Consider the following 13,868-nt stretch of genomic DNA (forward strand, 5'->3'; position numbering starts at 1 on the left):
ACCTAGCCTTACCCCAGGTGTGGAGTGGGCTTCCAAATTGCAAGCTGTACCGTATGGGTGGGAAAGAGAGAGTTCCCCTCCACAAACCCTTGAAGCAATAAGGAGCCAGCCAGTCTACAGCAGCCACCATTCCTACATAACCTTCCCCTTCGTTCATCGATTAGCCATAACCTACGGCGAGGAAGCTGGGGCTAGAGGAGATAGCGTAGGTATTCGAGTGAGGGGAGAGTGAGAACACTTAAGTGTGGAGGAAAACTGGAATGGAAGAAAGTGCCCCACTCCTTTCTAAGCACTCCTTCACACCGGCATATCATAGCACAGCAATGCTCGCGTACAATACAGCATAAAAGAAGGAAGGCAGGAGGAGTAAGATGCTTGCTTTCTTTGGTATGATACATGCAAAGTGCCCAAACAACTACACTGCTTTTACTTACAACCAACCGTCATCGCCCTATTCATACTTCTTGCGCATCAATCAGGCCAGTACTGTACTTGCTACCGGTATTTACTTGCTTGATTGCTGGCTGCCCACAAACAGCATACGCCCGCAGCCCGGCTATCTCTCTAACTGCCGTGAGCGTTTGTTATTTCGTTTTTTCTTTTCTTTTCTTTTCTTCATTTTCAGATTTGTATCCATTCCGGTTTGCCTGTTGCACCCGCTTCAAACGCGTTTTGTTTTCTTCTCTTGACCTCCTCTTCCTTCCCCTCCACCCCCCCGGCCCTTTTTCCTGGTTTGCCCTCCTCTATCCCAATTTCCAGATTTTCTCTTTTGTGGGGAGAAAAGAAAAGAAAAAACCTCTCTCCACCTAGTAGCCGAGTTGCCGCTCGGAGTTCTCACTGTATCATCCCGTTTAACTTCACCCTTGGTTCACTTGCCTTTCCGTCCATCTGTCGTTTCAATATAACCATAGGGAAGGAAAGAGAGGGGAGGAAGTGGAGCCCGGCAGCTTACGGGTTTCTGATTACAGCTTTGTCCTGTCGCTGCTCTTACAGTTCGGAAACTAAAGGATCCAATATCGGAAGTGTGGTAGTGGCACGGCGGCTAACTGAGATCAAGAGGCAGAAGGAAAGGAAGAAAGAAAAGGAATTAGGGAGAGTGAAGATTGAAAGAAGGAAAGCAGAGAGAGCAAGAGAAACGGAAAGACGGGAAAAGGGAAGAAAAGAAAAGAAAGAGTGGGCATACGGTACTGAATTCGAAAGCAAAAAGAAAGAGGTCAAATCAAGGTGGCAGAGTCACGCTCAGGGCACGATACCGCGAGCGAAGCCTGGAGAACACTGTTTTTTTGGAAACACACAAGACACGGGACATTGTTGCCAAACTTTGTGACGATATCGCTGCACCGATTCGCGCGATTGATCGATAATAAAGCTTCCGTGTTTCTCGACAATTAGATTCAAGGCAACGGAAGGATTTTCACCACTATCTCTAACCCATTGGGTTTCTTGAGCCTGCGACTCCTGCCTATCTCGATCGCTTCTCTTCCCCCTCATCACACAGGCGGCTCGAATAACGCAAAATATATAACCCACCATTCCGCAGTCTAATCCTCCAAAACTGCAGTTATCATAACTTATAGATCATCAATCCTAAGGCAGAGCACTTCCCGTCGACTATCTCCCCACCGTCCACCGTCGCCGAGATAAAAAAAAAAAAAAAGGATAGCGAGAGAAGGAGTTGACCGAAAAAGGGCACTCGAATACCGGTACAACAACTACTACTACAGTACGTTATTAGGGTTTACCTCAGGGGGCGCATACCCTGGCGAAAGGCGGAATTGGGTTGTTTAAAGGGTATTAAGCAGGAGTCAAGCCAGTATGACCACAGCCACGGGTACCGGTGCCTCATTCTGCCCTCCTCCCAAGAGACTAAGGCCAAGGTCACCGAAATCACCCCGAAGTCCTCCAAATACCCGACTGAACCAACACCCTCGAAATCCATCACCTCCGTCACCACTACAATCACGAAGTGTCCCCCCACACGGATCGACACCGAGCTCTCAGTCATTTCTGCTCTCGAGAACAAATTCTTTACCTTCGACCACTAAGCCCTTATCCGATCGACATATTTCGCTTCTTGACCTGGAGGACTTCGATCGAACCACTGGTCAACACCGCTCGGTAGAGGAGGATTTTTTTGGCCTCCATCCATTCACCGCTGGTTCCTTGGAAAGCGGCCACGAGCCTCCTTCACCGAGATCTTTTTATAGTGCGGCGACCGCGAGCTCAGCCAGCACAACAAAAGCCGGCGGAGGGCGATCATCGGAAGAGGAGCCTCCAATAACTCCCGTGCCCCCAACACATCTGCAGCAGCCACCTTCACTAAGACCAACTCGTAAGCTGAGGCGCCCGACGAGACCAAGCAGTCCCCCCAGCTCGTCGGGTTCTTCATTGGGTGATTGGGTCGCTTCCGGAAGTTTAAGAAGTCACGGAATTGGCTCCTTTGATAGCTATTCAAGCAGCCACCTATCGGGTCAGTCGCCGACATTAGGGCCTCAGCATGGTGAGCAGACGATTCTAAGGGATTTTGAAAATGTGCGTGTCTCGACCTTGCCGTCAGCGTCAGAGTATCTATATTTGTCCACTCCAGGGGGCAGTTTGATGCGTAGTAAGGAATTATTTGGAGTGCTAACCTTTGATCCATCATTACTTGTGCCGTAGATGTCACCGAACAATTCCATTCGCGATCTCTGCATTGCTGTGGTAGGGGCAAGGGGTGTGGGCAAGAGTACTTTTATTCAGAGGGCGTATGATCTGAAATCTCTGCCGAATGAAGATGCTGTTACTGCAAAGCTTATGACAGTTGAACGGTCACTATGTACTGTCAAACTGGTGGAGGTAAATCTGGCAAAACTTGATCTCGACTCTCAACAGTTGGTTTGGCCGCGGGTATGTTTTCTGTGACTTGCGCTCCCTGCCATGCCTAGCCACACATCCCTCGTCTTTCATTTGCTGGTCGCCCTTGGGAGTTTTCGCTGATTGAGGGTTAGGCGATGGACGGCCAGAGGCTCCCGTTCGTCGACGGGGTGCTTATCCTATACGACGTGACAAACCCGGCGAGCATTGCCAATTTGCCTGAATCTCTCGGTGAGTAACGGGTGTTCTCTATCCCTCGACGCTGGTTTCGTACGGTAGGTTCGCTCTCTCTTCTGTCCCTTTGCTGACCACGGGTTGGAGTAAATCAGATGCTTTCGCGAGGGCTGCGCTCCCGACACTGGTGGTCTCGTGCAAATGCGACGCACCGCAGCGACAGTTAAATCCTAACAGTATTGAACAGGTGGGTATAGTTGGCGGATATGATGCTATGCAGACTTCTAGTACCTCTCCAGACAGCCAGAAAAAATGCCTTGCCGTGATCTTGAGCATGATCGCGAGGAAAAATGGTTAGTCTAACCTGATTCGTTTCTTGTTCCTTTCCCTCCTTCTGGGCACCTGGTGCTTCATACACCTCCGATTACAGTTTACCCCTGTGCTTTCCTACCCAGCAGCTACTCTTTGCCTGTTTGCCTTGTGCAAACAGGTTTTCGCGGCAAAATAGGAGGTTCTTCAGGATGCAGTAAGGGGGCTGCCACGCTGCAAGATGCCCAGTTTGTTTCGGCTGGCGTACCACATTCCTTATCAGATACCCAAATTTTGGCCTTGTTTGTTGCGGGAAAGCCGAAATTCTAGAGAGCGCAGAACGAGCAGTTGCTTGCTGTTTCAATCGTCCCCCAATTTGTTTGTCTTGGCTGGGATGATACTTTTGTCTTTTACACTCAACCGCCGCATCGATGCGTTACTTTCCGTTCAATGCCAGCACACCCTCTCTCTCGCTTCTGGACAGCTGGGGATTAATGGGGTCTTTCACCCTAATAATTCTATCCCCTTATTTTTTTGTGTTCTTGTTGCTCTTCATACCGTGTTGCATATCATAGTCTCAACTAGTGGTTGTCTTTGTCTACTGAGCAAATGCTAACAACCAGTTGCGCTTATTCAGACAAGAGTCCACGAAATCTGAATGGTCGGCGGCGTGCAAATTCATCTGCGGCGAATAACAGTCGGACGACTTCACCAAGGCCTTCAACGGCTCGAAGTGGCCACAGTCGAGCGAGCTCAGAGTTCTCAACCGCCTATATGAAAGAGTATCCAGAAGTTTCAACCCAGAGCGCTCATGCTGCACAAGCTCGAATACCGAGATCACCCATCAGTTCGCCGCTAGGGGCATCAAGTATACACAACTCGTCTTCTTCATTACCAATGAGCAGCTTGTCCGCGGACACCCGAGGTCAGCGATTACCTGGTGGATCTGCCCCTCAAATAACGCTTTCGGCATCTTCTGGCCCGCTTCTGGAGGTTGTGTCTACTAGCCCTTTTAGTGTGCAGCAGCCACAAGGAGCCCGTACGCAGAATGGGAGCCCACTCGCCTACTCCCCATCGAATGATACGGATAAGGGTAGGAATTCTTTCTTGGATATGGATGATGAGAACGGTGGTCTGAAGGATGTGGATGATATACCGATACTGGAACGCGAGGGTAGAATCGAGGATTTTGAGGAGGAGAAAACGACGACGAGCAAAGGGTTTACATTTGACGAATTAGTGGACAGGCTGCTGCGACAACACATGTCCCGGGGAGATCAGGACTTTACGACGATCTTTTTATGCTTCTACAGGAAATTTGCGCCACCAAGGGACCTACTGAATGCCATTTTGGAAAAGTTTGATCGGTCAGTTTGCGACCAGATTTCTTTACACCGTATTTCAACCCAGCTGCGGTACTGCAATATCCTCCACCAATGGGTCTCAACCCATCCTGGGGATTTCGCCCACGTGAAGACACGCCAGCTGTTATTGAATTTCCTGGATGTGATATCCAGCAACCGGAGTCTGGCATTATTGGCGAGTGAGATGAGACAGGTGTTGGGACAGGGTGTCGAGGATGAAGACGGGGTGTGGGCAAGGTCGGATTCAGATACAGAAAGGAAGGATAGTCTGAGGAGTTTCTTGACCACTCACTCGGTAGCGGACAGCTTGGTAGAAGGGGAAGGGGGATACGTCAACATCAGGACAACGCCGGAAGGGAATCTCCAGGTTCCATCGGATAAAGAATCTGGTCTGCGAGCTTCGGAAGTGACGAGCAGTGCATCAGTTCGCACGTGCGATGCTATGTCTTCAGTGCACCAACCTTTGCTCCAGAAATCGGGGGATTCGGTGTTAGATGGAGCGTCGATGTGGAAGGAACAGTACGGGCTTTTTATGTCGATACCGGATGACGAAATCGCCACAGAGTTAACAAGGATCGACTGGTTGGAGTTTTCCAACATAAAGTGCAGGGACTTGGTGCGGCATGTTAGCATTCCTGCAGATCAGAAGGAAAAGTACCCAAGCCTGAGACATGTCAACCGAATGATCAGTCATTTTAACCATGTGGCGTACTGGGTGGCGAGAGTGATTTTGGAAAAGCCAAAAGCAAAGCACAGGGCTCGGGCTTTGGAGAAGTTTATGAATGTTGCTTGGGTGGGCATCCTTTAGATCGGTACTGGGTCATAATCGTGTTTATGCTAATAATAACGATCCACAGACACTGCGACACATGAATAACTACAATGCGCTCGGGGCTGTTATCGCCGGTATCAACGGCACAGCGGTTCACCGACTTAGCCTTACGAGGGAGCTCGTCAACCCGAACACGCACAGGCAGTTTATGAGGCTGGAGCTGCTGATGGGCACACATATGAGCCATAGCAAGTACCGCCTTGCATGGGACAATACCTCTACCGAGCGAATACCCTTTATTCCACTGCACCGGAGAGACTTAGTGTCCGCGGATGAGGGTAATAGGACATTCCTCGCGGACGGTGACAAGATCAACTGGAATAAATTCCAGGTGATGGGTGACGTACTCATGGTGCTGGTGAAGTCTCAAGCGACGCCTTACCGAGACTTGGCCCGCAATCATATTGTGGAGAAATTGATCACGGACGCGGTGGTGAGCATGGATGATGATGTGAGTTTTGTCTAAATTCCCCTCCCCCCCCCAATTGTGCTTTTTTTTTGCCTTGTGTTTTTTTTTCCACCGCAGGATGCGAGGTCCAGAGATCTTATACGGTGTCCGGCGTCATCAGATGTTGATTGGTTTCCAGGAATTGTATGAACGTAGCGTTCAGTTGGAGAATGTTGGTGGTGCGGAGAAGACAAGGAGGAGGATATGGTTTCAGCGGTGACGTTTGGGTAAATTAGGGGTATTTTTCCCCTTCCTCTTTTATCATTAATTTTGTATTTATATTGAGTTGTGGTTAAATATCTGGCACAGTTCGTTTCTCCGGTTCCTTCAGGATACATGCTTTTTTCGGCCGCTTCCACCTGGTCCTCGTTTTTCAATCCTCTTCCTCCCTCCGCACAACCAAGAGCAACGGATATATAAATTATCTCTTGTACTTGTATCCATCCACTTCACTGGCGAAATTGGCCTTTTGAGTCATTCATTTATTTTTTCCCATCTATCTGCCGTTTATTGGCTACGGTCTTCAAGCCTTTTCCCATGTGATATCGTTTTTCCCCCTCCCCCTCCCCCCTTATTTCACCTCTCTGGATGGGGCAAATAGGCAAACGAACGAGCAAATTGATCGGGCTTATTTAGTTATGTACATAACTTTTTTCCTTCCTTTCTCCTACATGTGTTTTTATATATATCTCAAGGTTATGCTGCACACCTTTTTATTTACACTTGTCTTTTTCGGTATCGGGATTGGGCCTTTTTCGTTTTATTTTATATTATTCGGGAAACATGTGTTTTTAGTTACCTTTTTTGGCTCGACTAGTTATGTTTTTGTTTGCAAGTTGTTTGACGTTTTGTTATCACTTTTTTATTGGCTGGCTGGCTGGCTGGCTGGGTGTTTTGGTGGGGCGGTACCTGATTGGAGTTCATTTTTATTTATTTTTATTAAATTTTGAGGGGTTTGAGATGGCTTTATTTTTATTTTATTTTCATATATTTAGTGAGTGATATTTGCTGTATAAGGGGGAGGATAAGAAGGTAAAGAAGCAAGAGGGAAAGAGTGTTTTTTGCAAGACTTTTTTGGATCACAGCATAACGTACTCGACGGGGAAGCTGGGCCATCTGCAACCACCAAAAATCCCGACATATGATGCAGGCAAATCGATTTTCTCAACTACTCCACAGTCGTGATGAGAGGAAGAATAGAACATGTGAAGCTTTAACGGGGCTCAAATAATTCATGCATGGGAAAAGGAAATTCTGAGATGGTTGTTTCCAGATCTGCCAAGTGGTTACGGTGGGTGGTACCGTACGAGGTACTGTACTCGTGCTCGTACAGTACATCTGAAGCCACCCACAAAATTTGCCATTTCTAAACAGCCCCTGCTCAGCAAGTTGCCTCAGAAGTCGAATATCTGGCAAATTATTCCCCCGTATTTCGAGGGTCCGTATCAAGCGGTAAAAGCTGTCGATTTATATGGTTGTAGTAGTTCAGTCCCGGGAACTCGACTTTACTCTTACCCCTTCGCCCGTGTCATTTGCCATCTCACTCCTACTATGATACCATTCCCATAGCTGATGGAAGGAAAAGGGGCCCCCTTGGAAGCTCAGAATACAAAGCCTCCCCCCTCTCTCACTCATCCACAGGACAGTGAATGGGCTGACTTTTAATATTTAGCAAAGTCTTTGCTCCAAGATTTGTATAATAATAACATTATTTTAATCTCCTCCTGCTGCAATTATTTATGGCTACCGTGCATAGCTACAGAGTCATCCATCGCTCAGAAGGGGCTTTGCTATTTATTGATTATATCATATCATATCATACATGCCATCACGATCTTTATTAATCTTTCAATTCTACCTATCTTGGAGAGAGAGAGACATGGCACTGTCGAGATATATACCGGTAAGCTATACGCAGGTCAAGATTTCTTTCTTTCTATTATTCTCCATGTGAATGACGGTCAAACTTGCCCGTCCGGTAATGTGCAGTATGATAGTTAAGAGTGGATGGGTTGGTTGGAGCCGGCAAGAAGTACTAGTAGTAGGAATGACGTGGGATAGATAAAATCCGTCTGGTTCATTCTTGCTGTTCGCTTTCGCATCTTGGCACTATATATACATCGTATCACGGGTTTTTCTTTCTGGAGAGCGTAGTACTAGCATTGTACGATAATATTATAGAGTGGGCTGGGGAGCTGTTCTCCGTATATGATGGTGATACTTGTATTGTAAAGTCCAGTACAGTACATCCAGGAGCGGCAGGTGGGCAACCTGTACCGATCTATATATATATATATAAATATATATAACCCACCTCCACTATCATCGTTGTTTAAGTCACTATCATGCCATTCACAAACTTTTTCTAGCTGGCTGGCCAGCAGTCAGCGTCTTTGGTTAATTGGGACTTCACCAAGACTTTTTTTTTTTTTTTTTTCCTTTCGATAAAAATGTGGGGAGGGGCACGCAAAGGGGGATAGTAATAATAATAATAATAATAATAATAATAATAATAGGATGCTTGCGGGAGTGGCATGGTGATGATAACTTTTGCGAGTACTTTACTGGGGGTAAAAAGAAGGAAAGAAAGAAAGAAAGAAAAAAGCGCAGTGCAAAACAAAAACGGGCGGAATTTCCGTTGTATGGAGAATGGGTGATAGTAATAATAATAATGTTTTCTAAACTTTTGAATCCTTTGCGGTTTGCGGGACGAGTGAGTCCCCAGTCACTCACTCGCTGACTACCTACTTTCGAGTGTAAGACAGTGCGTGCGTGCTATACAGCACATCTACATCCACCTTTTGTTCGCTGTGATACTGCGGGTGTTATACGAGCCGTCCGCCGTTCGGAAGTGCCCACTCATGCGCTACGATGGATCACCGTACCAATATCGTCGAAGGAGAACCCCCCCCCCCGGGGACGAAGACAGATTTGCCGGATGGAGCCCGCTCTAAATTTCGAGAACCAGATCGGCCGATGGGATGGCTAGGTGAATCGCTGCGGTAACCCACCCGAGACGAAATATACCACCACCACACCACCACCCATCGTATAAACCTTGAATAGTGAAGGAAAAACTTGGCATTGTGCAGTACAGTAGTTACCTCCCACGCATAGGTATATTTGTCGGTATCTGCTTGGGTTGTGTTGGGCTGTTGGGACGTCCATAGCAGGGATTTGTGTCGACGTGGGAATCGTGGTTCCTGTTCTTGTTTCGTGGGGGGGCTCCCTCGTGTCGGTTTTCCGAAGGGAAGGTGTGACGGACGTTACTGGGAGGGGCAACTCCGACGGCCTGACGTGGGGATTGATTATTCTGGTTGAGGTGGGGCATTATAGCCCTGTCTATTGCCAACCTGCGGGGCTTCTCATTTCTGTTTTGGTGGTAGTGGTGGGGTTTGTGGGCTGTAGTGGTAGTGGTGGGTGATTGTGACTGAGAGGGAGAGGAGCTATGCGTTGTGTAGATTCGCGGTTTGGAGATCTGGCAGGAGGTGAAGGAAAGGACGTATCATACTTGGGTGGGCCTGGGTTGGTATCATAGGTGTTTGCTTGACCTATTGTGTAATGATATTATTATACACGTATTTAGAGTGTGGTATAATAATTATCATCCTCCCACTCTCTTCTGACCCTATACGTTCCTTCCCATGCGCGAAGCGCACAGCCCCTCACTCGGCGCTGGCCGAGTGAGGGGCTGTGAACCTCGCGTCTCGTTGTTCCGATAGGCGGACCCTTATTCGTTTTGCGGCACTTACAGATACTGACTGCCATTACTTAACTAGAAAGTAGCGGGGAAAAAAAGGAGAAAAAAAATAGATAAAACCCATGAAGAAATGTGAATCCGTTGACAGACTAAGGAACCCATAATGAAAACCCCCAAATGGACTCGCAAGCCTTAACCTAAATGGAAACGAAAAATTCCTTCTCCCCGTCTTGTGGTTGCACATGACTCCTCGTAATTATCTCATCGGCGCAGGAGAGCCTTATCCTCTCAGGTGTTGCAGGAGAACGCAGTCTCAGACATTCTGTGACCCCGTGGTCTGCACGCGCAGACTTTAAGGCGTCTCTGATAGCGAAGAATACGGAGCTTCCCATGAAGAGTGGGGGTTCACCGACTCCCTATAGTATTGCATTAGCCTTACAATGGCAACGGTAGTGGGGATGGAATGGAATGGTTGGTTTGTTGAATTACCTTGCTTCGCTGAATAGTGTTCAGATTCTTCCACTGAGCATCTTTCAACATGCTAACGTTGAAGACCTGCGGGATGTCTCTGAAGCCGGGGATCTTGTATGCACCTGGACCCCTCGTCGCTAGTTGGCCATTGTTGAACCATAACGACTCTTCCGTAGTGAAGAGGCCCTGACCTTGTACGAATGCGCCCTCAATCTGGCCGTAGTCGATAGCAGGGTTGATGCTCCGACCAATGTCCATTTTAACGTCTGCCCTCAGACACGTCCAGTCTCCGGTAAGCGTATCAACTTCAACCTCTGCGATGGCAGCGCCTTGAGTAAAGTAGAAGTACATCAAGCCAGTATTCTTCCCCCAGGTGTATCCAATATCAGGAGTCTTGTAGTATCCGTTTGCGCTCAAATTCACACGGTCAAAGTAAGCTGCATGCGCAAGTTGCTTCATAGTAGCGTCTGGACCAAGATTTTCTCGGTAGGGTTCGAGCCTCTCGTTAAGCTGTTGGCAGGCGTTCCAGATAGCGTATCCGTTCAAATCGCTGGATGCTGATGCGGCGGTAGCTGATGCGTTTGCTACAGTATTTGTGGCGGTTTCCGATATTAGGACGTCTTCCAGCGGAACACCAAGTGCTTCTGCAGCTACCATGGTCATCTTTGTGTGTAAGCCCTGACCCATCTCAGTTCCACCGTGGGCTACAAGGACAGAGCCGTCGTGGTAGATGTGCACAAGGGCACCAGCCTGATTGAGGAATAATGCGGTAAAAGAGATACCAAACTTAGTCGGGATTAATGAAAGCCCTCGTTTCCTCCATTTGTGGGTCTTATTGAACTCATCGACTATAATCACGTCAGCTCATTACTAGGACCGTTGGCCATGGAAACCCACCCGCTTCCCGGCGCTTTTCATATTCGGCCTCCTTTTTGACAGCGTTGACGAGTGATGGGACATGCCAATCTTTCAGCGCTTGATTGAAATGCGTTTCATCCCCTTCCTTGTACATATTGACCTCCCGGAGCTTATCCACTGGTATTCCAATCTTATCTGCGATCTCCTCCATGTAAGATTCACAAATGAACATTCCTTGTGGCCCTCCAAAACCTCTGAAAGCCGTATTAGACATAGTGTTCGTCTTGCAAACTCTTCCCCGAACATCAATATTCGGAATCATATAGCAGTTATCGATGTGGGTAAGGGATCTGTCGCAAACAGCAGCAGAAAGGTCCTGGGTCCAACCACCATTACAGAAAATGTCTGCGTCAAGGGCAACGATCTTTCCGTCTTTATTGACGCCCACTTTCCATCGACCGAGGAAAGGATGTCTTTGTCCGGAAATTATCATATCCTCATCTCTGTTCAGCATGCATCGCACCGGCCTCTTGAGCTTCTTTGCGGCGATGGCACAGATACAGGCCAACTGAACCGATCTCGTCTCTTTGCCACCAAAGGCACCCCCGAGACGTTTCACCCTTGCAACAACTCTGTTCGCAGGTACGTTGCAAACCTGAGCAACGTATGTTTGCGTTTCCGTGGGATTCTGCGTGCTGCTGAAGACCTCAATTTCGCCATCTTCGGGTTTGGGAATCACGAGGACAGCATTCGTCTCGAGGTAAAAGTGCTCCTGACCGCCCATTTTAGCCACACCTTCAATGACGTGATCCGCCCTTCTCATAGCCTCTTCAATAGAGTCTCCCTTGCGGATGTAAGGGTAATGTTGAAAAAAGCTCTCCTTTTCGATCGCTTCTTCTGTGGTCAAGATAGCGGGTAACTCCTCATATTTTACGGAAACAGCCCTAGCACCAAGGGTCGCTGCCAGTTGTGTATCTGCTAAGACGATACCGATCGGCTGTCCGGCGGTAAATACCTCATCAACGGCAAAGAAGACCTCATCGCAGACAGGTGCCCCCCATCTGTTTGCCTCTGGAGAGTGCATGTCTCGGTGATCGACATAGGCCCGCACCCCAGGAATCCTCAATGCAGGCTCGCTGCTCACACCAAGAATCTTGGCATGGGCCTTTGTGCTTAATACCAAGCATCCGTAAAGCTCGTTGTGGTGCTTAGGTATGTCGTCCGTGTATTGAGCTTCGCCGGTAGCCTGTTTCATGGACGCAACGTGGGGTACTCCCTTCCCTAATACCCGCTGTTCATATGAAATTGTGCTATCTTGATCCCTTTCTCCAGTTGAGACTTCTCTTTTAATCTCATCCACCAACTCTGCCGAAACCCCCCCTTCAAGGGCTCCCACGACCTCGTGCCAGAACCTATAAAAGAATCCGAATGCCAATGACCTTCGGTAAGTGGCCATACCACCAGGCACTCCAAATTTTAAATTGAAATCCTGTTCCAGGGCATTCACAGCCCCTTCTAATGTCTCTTTGGCGCCCCACTGCTTCCCCAGCAGGTATTTCATCGTATTATGAGCCTGTACTGTTGTCGGTGCCATTCCACCGTATACCAGGTTTGTTGATTCAACCATACCATCATCGTCGAGTGAAACTCTGAGAGCGGCATTGACGATAGCGATATCGTCATCTTTCCTCTTTGCTTGCTTATAAGCCCTTATAAACTCGCCCTTTTCTCTCGCAATGGGTACTAGAATACTCGAGATTACTGCGCTCGGTGGAAGCGTAGTTGTTCGGTAGCCCTTGAAGAAGTCAACCATTGGGATCTCGATCTCACCGCCTTCGAGAGTGCGTGCGGTAAGTACGCTCTGAGTAGCCACGAATACTGGATTTAAGTCCGATATGGGCGATGCCGTGGCGAGATTCCCGGCTGGCGTTCCAACGTTTCTGATTTGACGGCCGGCAAAGTATTCTAGTTGCTTAAGCATTGCAACCAGAGGCTGTGATTTCTGAGGCCCGTATTTCTTAATGCCTTCTCGAAGCACCCCTTCGAGATCTGTAAGGGTGATGTTCGCCCCGATAACTAGATGGTAGTCTTTGAACGAGTAACCCCGTAGTTCGGGGATGTCTCCTACATATACCGAGACATCGTATTGCATCGCCTTGAACTTAACCTCAATCTGTGTCTCCGTCGAGCCGCCGATCACCTTTGCAGAAGGCAGGGCCTTCTTTATTTCCAACAGCTCTTTCAATGTCGATGGCCGGAGCCATGTCTTTCGTTTATCGCCAAAAGCTAAGCCCCTGAATACATGCTTCCGAAGTGCTGGCGGGAATATAAGCTCTGTATCCGGTTTACGTTCAATAAACCCTGGCGGTGCGAATTTCTTCACAGGATCAGCATCCCCATCTGCCGTAGACCTATTCTTACAGCAGCCCACAGGAGCTTCTCCATCGTCATTTTGCATGCAGCAGCCACTGCTGCTGGCCGCTCTCGCACAGCCAGCCGCAGAACTGAATGTCTGAGCAGCGTCCAATATCGGCCTGTAGCCAGTACACCGACAAAGATTTCCATCGAATGCCTCCTCTATGTCGTGTTTGGTTGGGTTAGGGTTGTTCCTTAAGAGGGCATACAAGCTCTGCCCATCACCAGCATCAGCGCTGCCCAAATCGGAGCGAGGCAGAAGAAGCGACAAACCATGACAATTCCAGGCGTACAGAATCCACACTGCGACCCATGCCATTTTGCAATCCTTTCCTGAGCCGGATGCGGTTTGTTCACGTCCCCGATGCCCTCTACAGTGATAACGTGCTTTCCATCAACGCTCACTAGTGGTGCTAAACAAGCGTTTACCGAAGCGTGGTAGAT

The 13,868-nt window shown here is 48.3% G+C and overlaps 2 protein-coding genes; both read left to right on the plus strand.

Annotated features, from left to right (window-relative positions):
* The first annotated feature begins 106 nt into the window (after positions 1–106).
* On the plus strand, positions 107–1,657 carry GSTUM_00008662001 (uncharacterized protein). XM_052355809.1 has 1 exon: positions 107–1,657. The coding sequence occupies exon 1, from the start codon at positions 397–399 to the stop codon at positions 808–810; it is 414 nt and encodes a 137-aa protein (XP_052211774.1). The 5' UTR covers positions 107–396; the 3' UTR covers positions 811–1,657.
* Positions 1,658–1,815: 158 nt separating this feature from the next.
* GSTUM_00008663001 (uncharacterized protein) lies at positions 1,816–7,049 on the plus strand (the record flags this gene model as incomplete). XM_002840188.2 has 8 exons in its annotated part: positions 1,816–2,532; positions 2,659–2,886; positions 2,988–3,084; positions 3,183–3,380; positions 3,974–5,493; positions 5,558–5,983; positions 6,120–6,218; positions 6,290–7,049. The coding sequence occupies 7 exons, from the start codon at positions 1,816–1,818 to the stop codon at positions 6,198–6,200; spliced, it is 3,267 nt and encodes a 1,088-aa protein (XP_002840234.1). The 3' UTR covers positions 6,201–6,218; positions 6,290–7,049.
* Positions 7,050–13,868: the final 6,819 nt, after the last annotated feature.

Source organism: Tuber melanosporum (genome assembly GCF_000151645.1).
Source record: "Tuber melanosporum whole genome shotgun sequence assembly, scaffold_49, strain Mel28".
Classification (NCBI taxonomy): Eukaryota; Fungi; Ascomycota; class Pezizomycetes; order Pezizales; family Tuberaceae; genus Tuber; species Tuber melanosporum.

Excerpts from the sequence above, each read along its gene's own strand:
- GSTUM_00008662001 (XM_052355809.1), top strand. The coding sequence starts at position 397 with ATGCAAAGTGCCCAAACAACTACACTGCTTTTACTTACAACCAACCGT.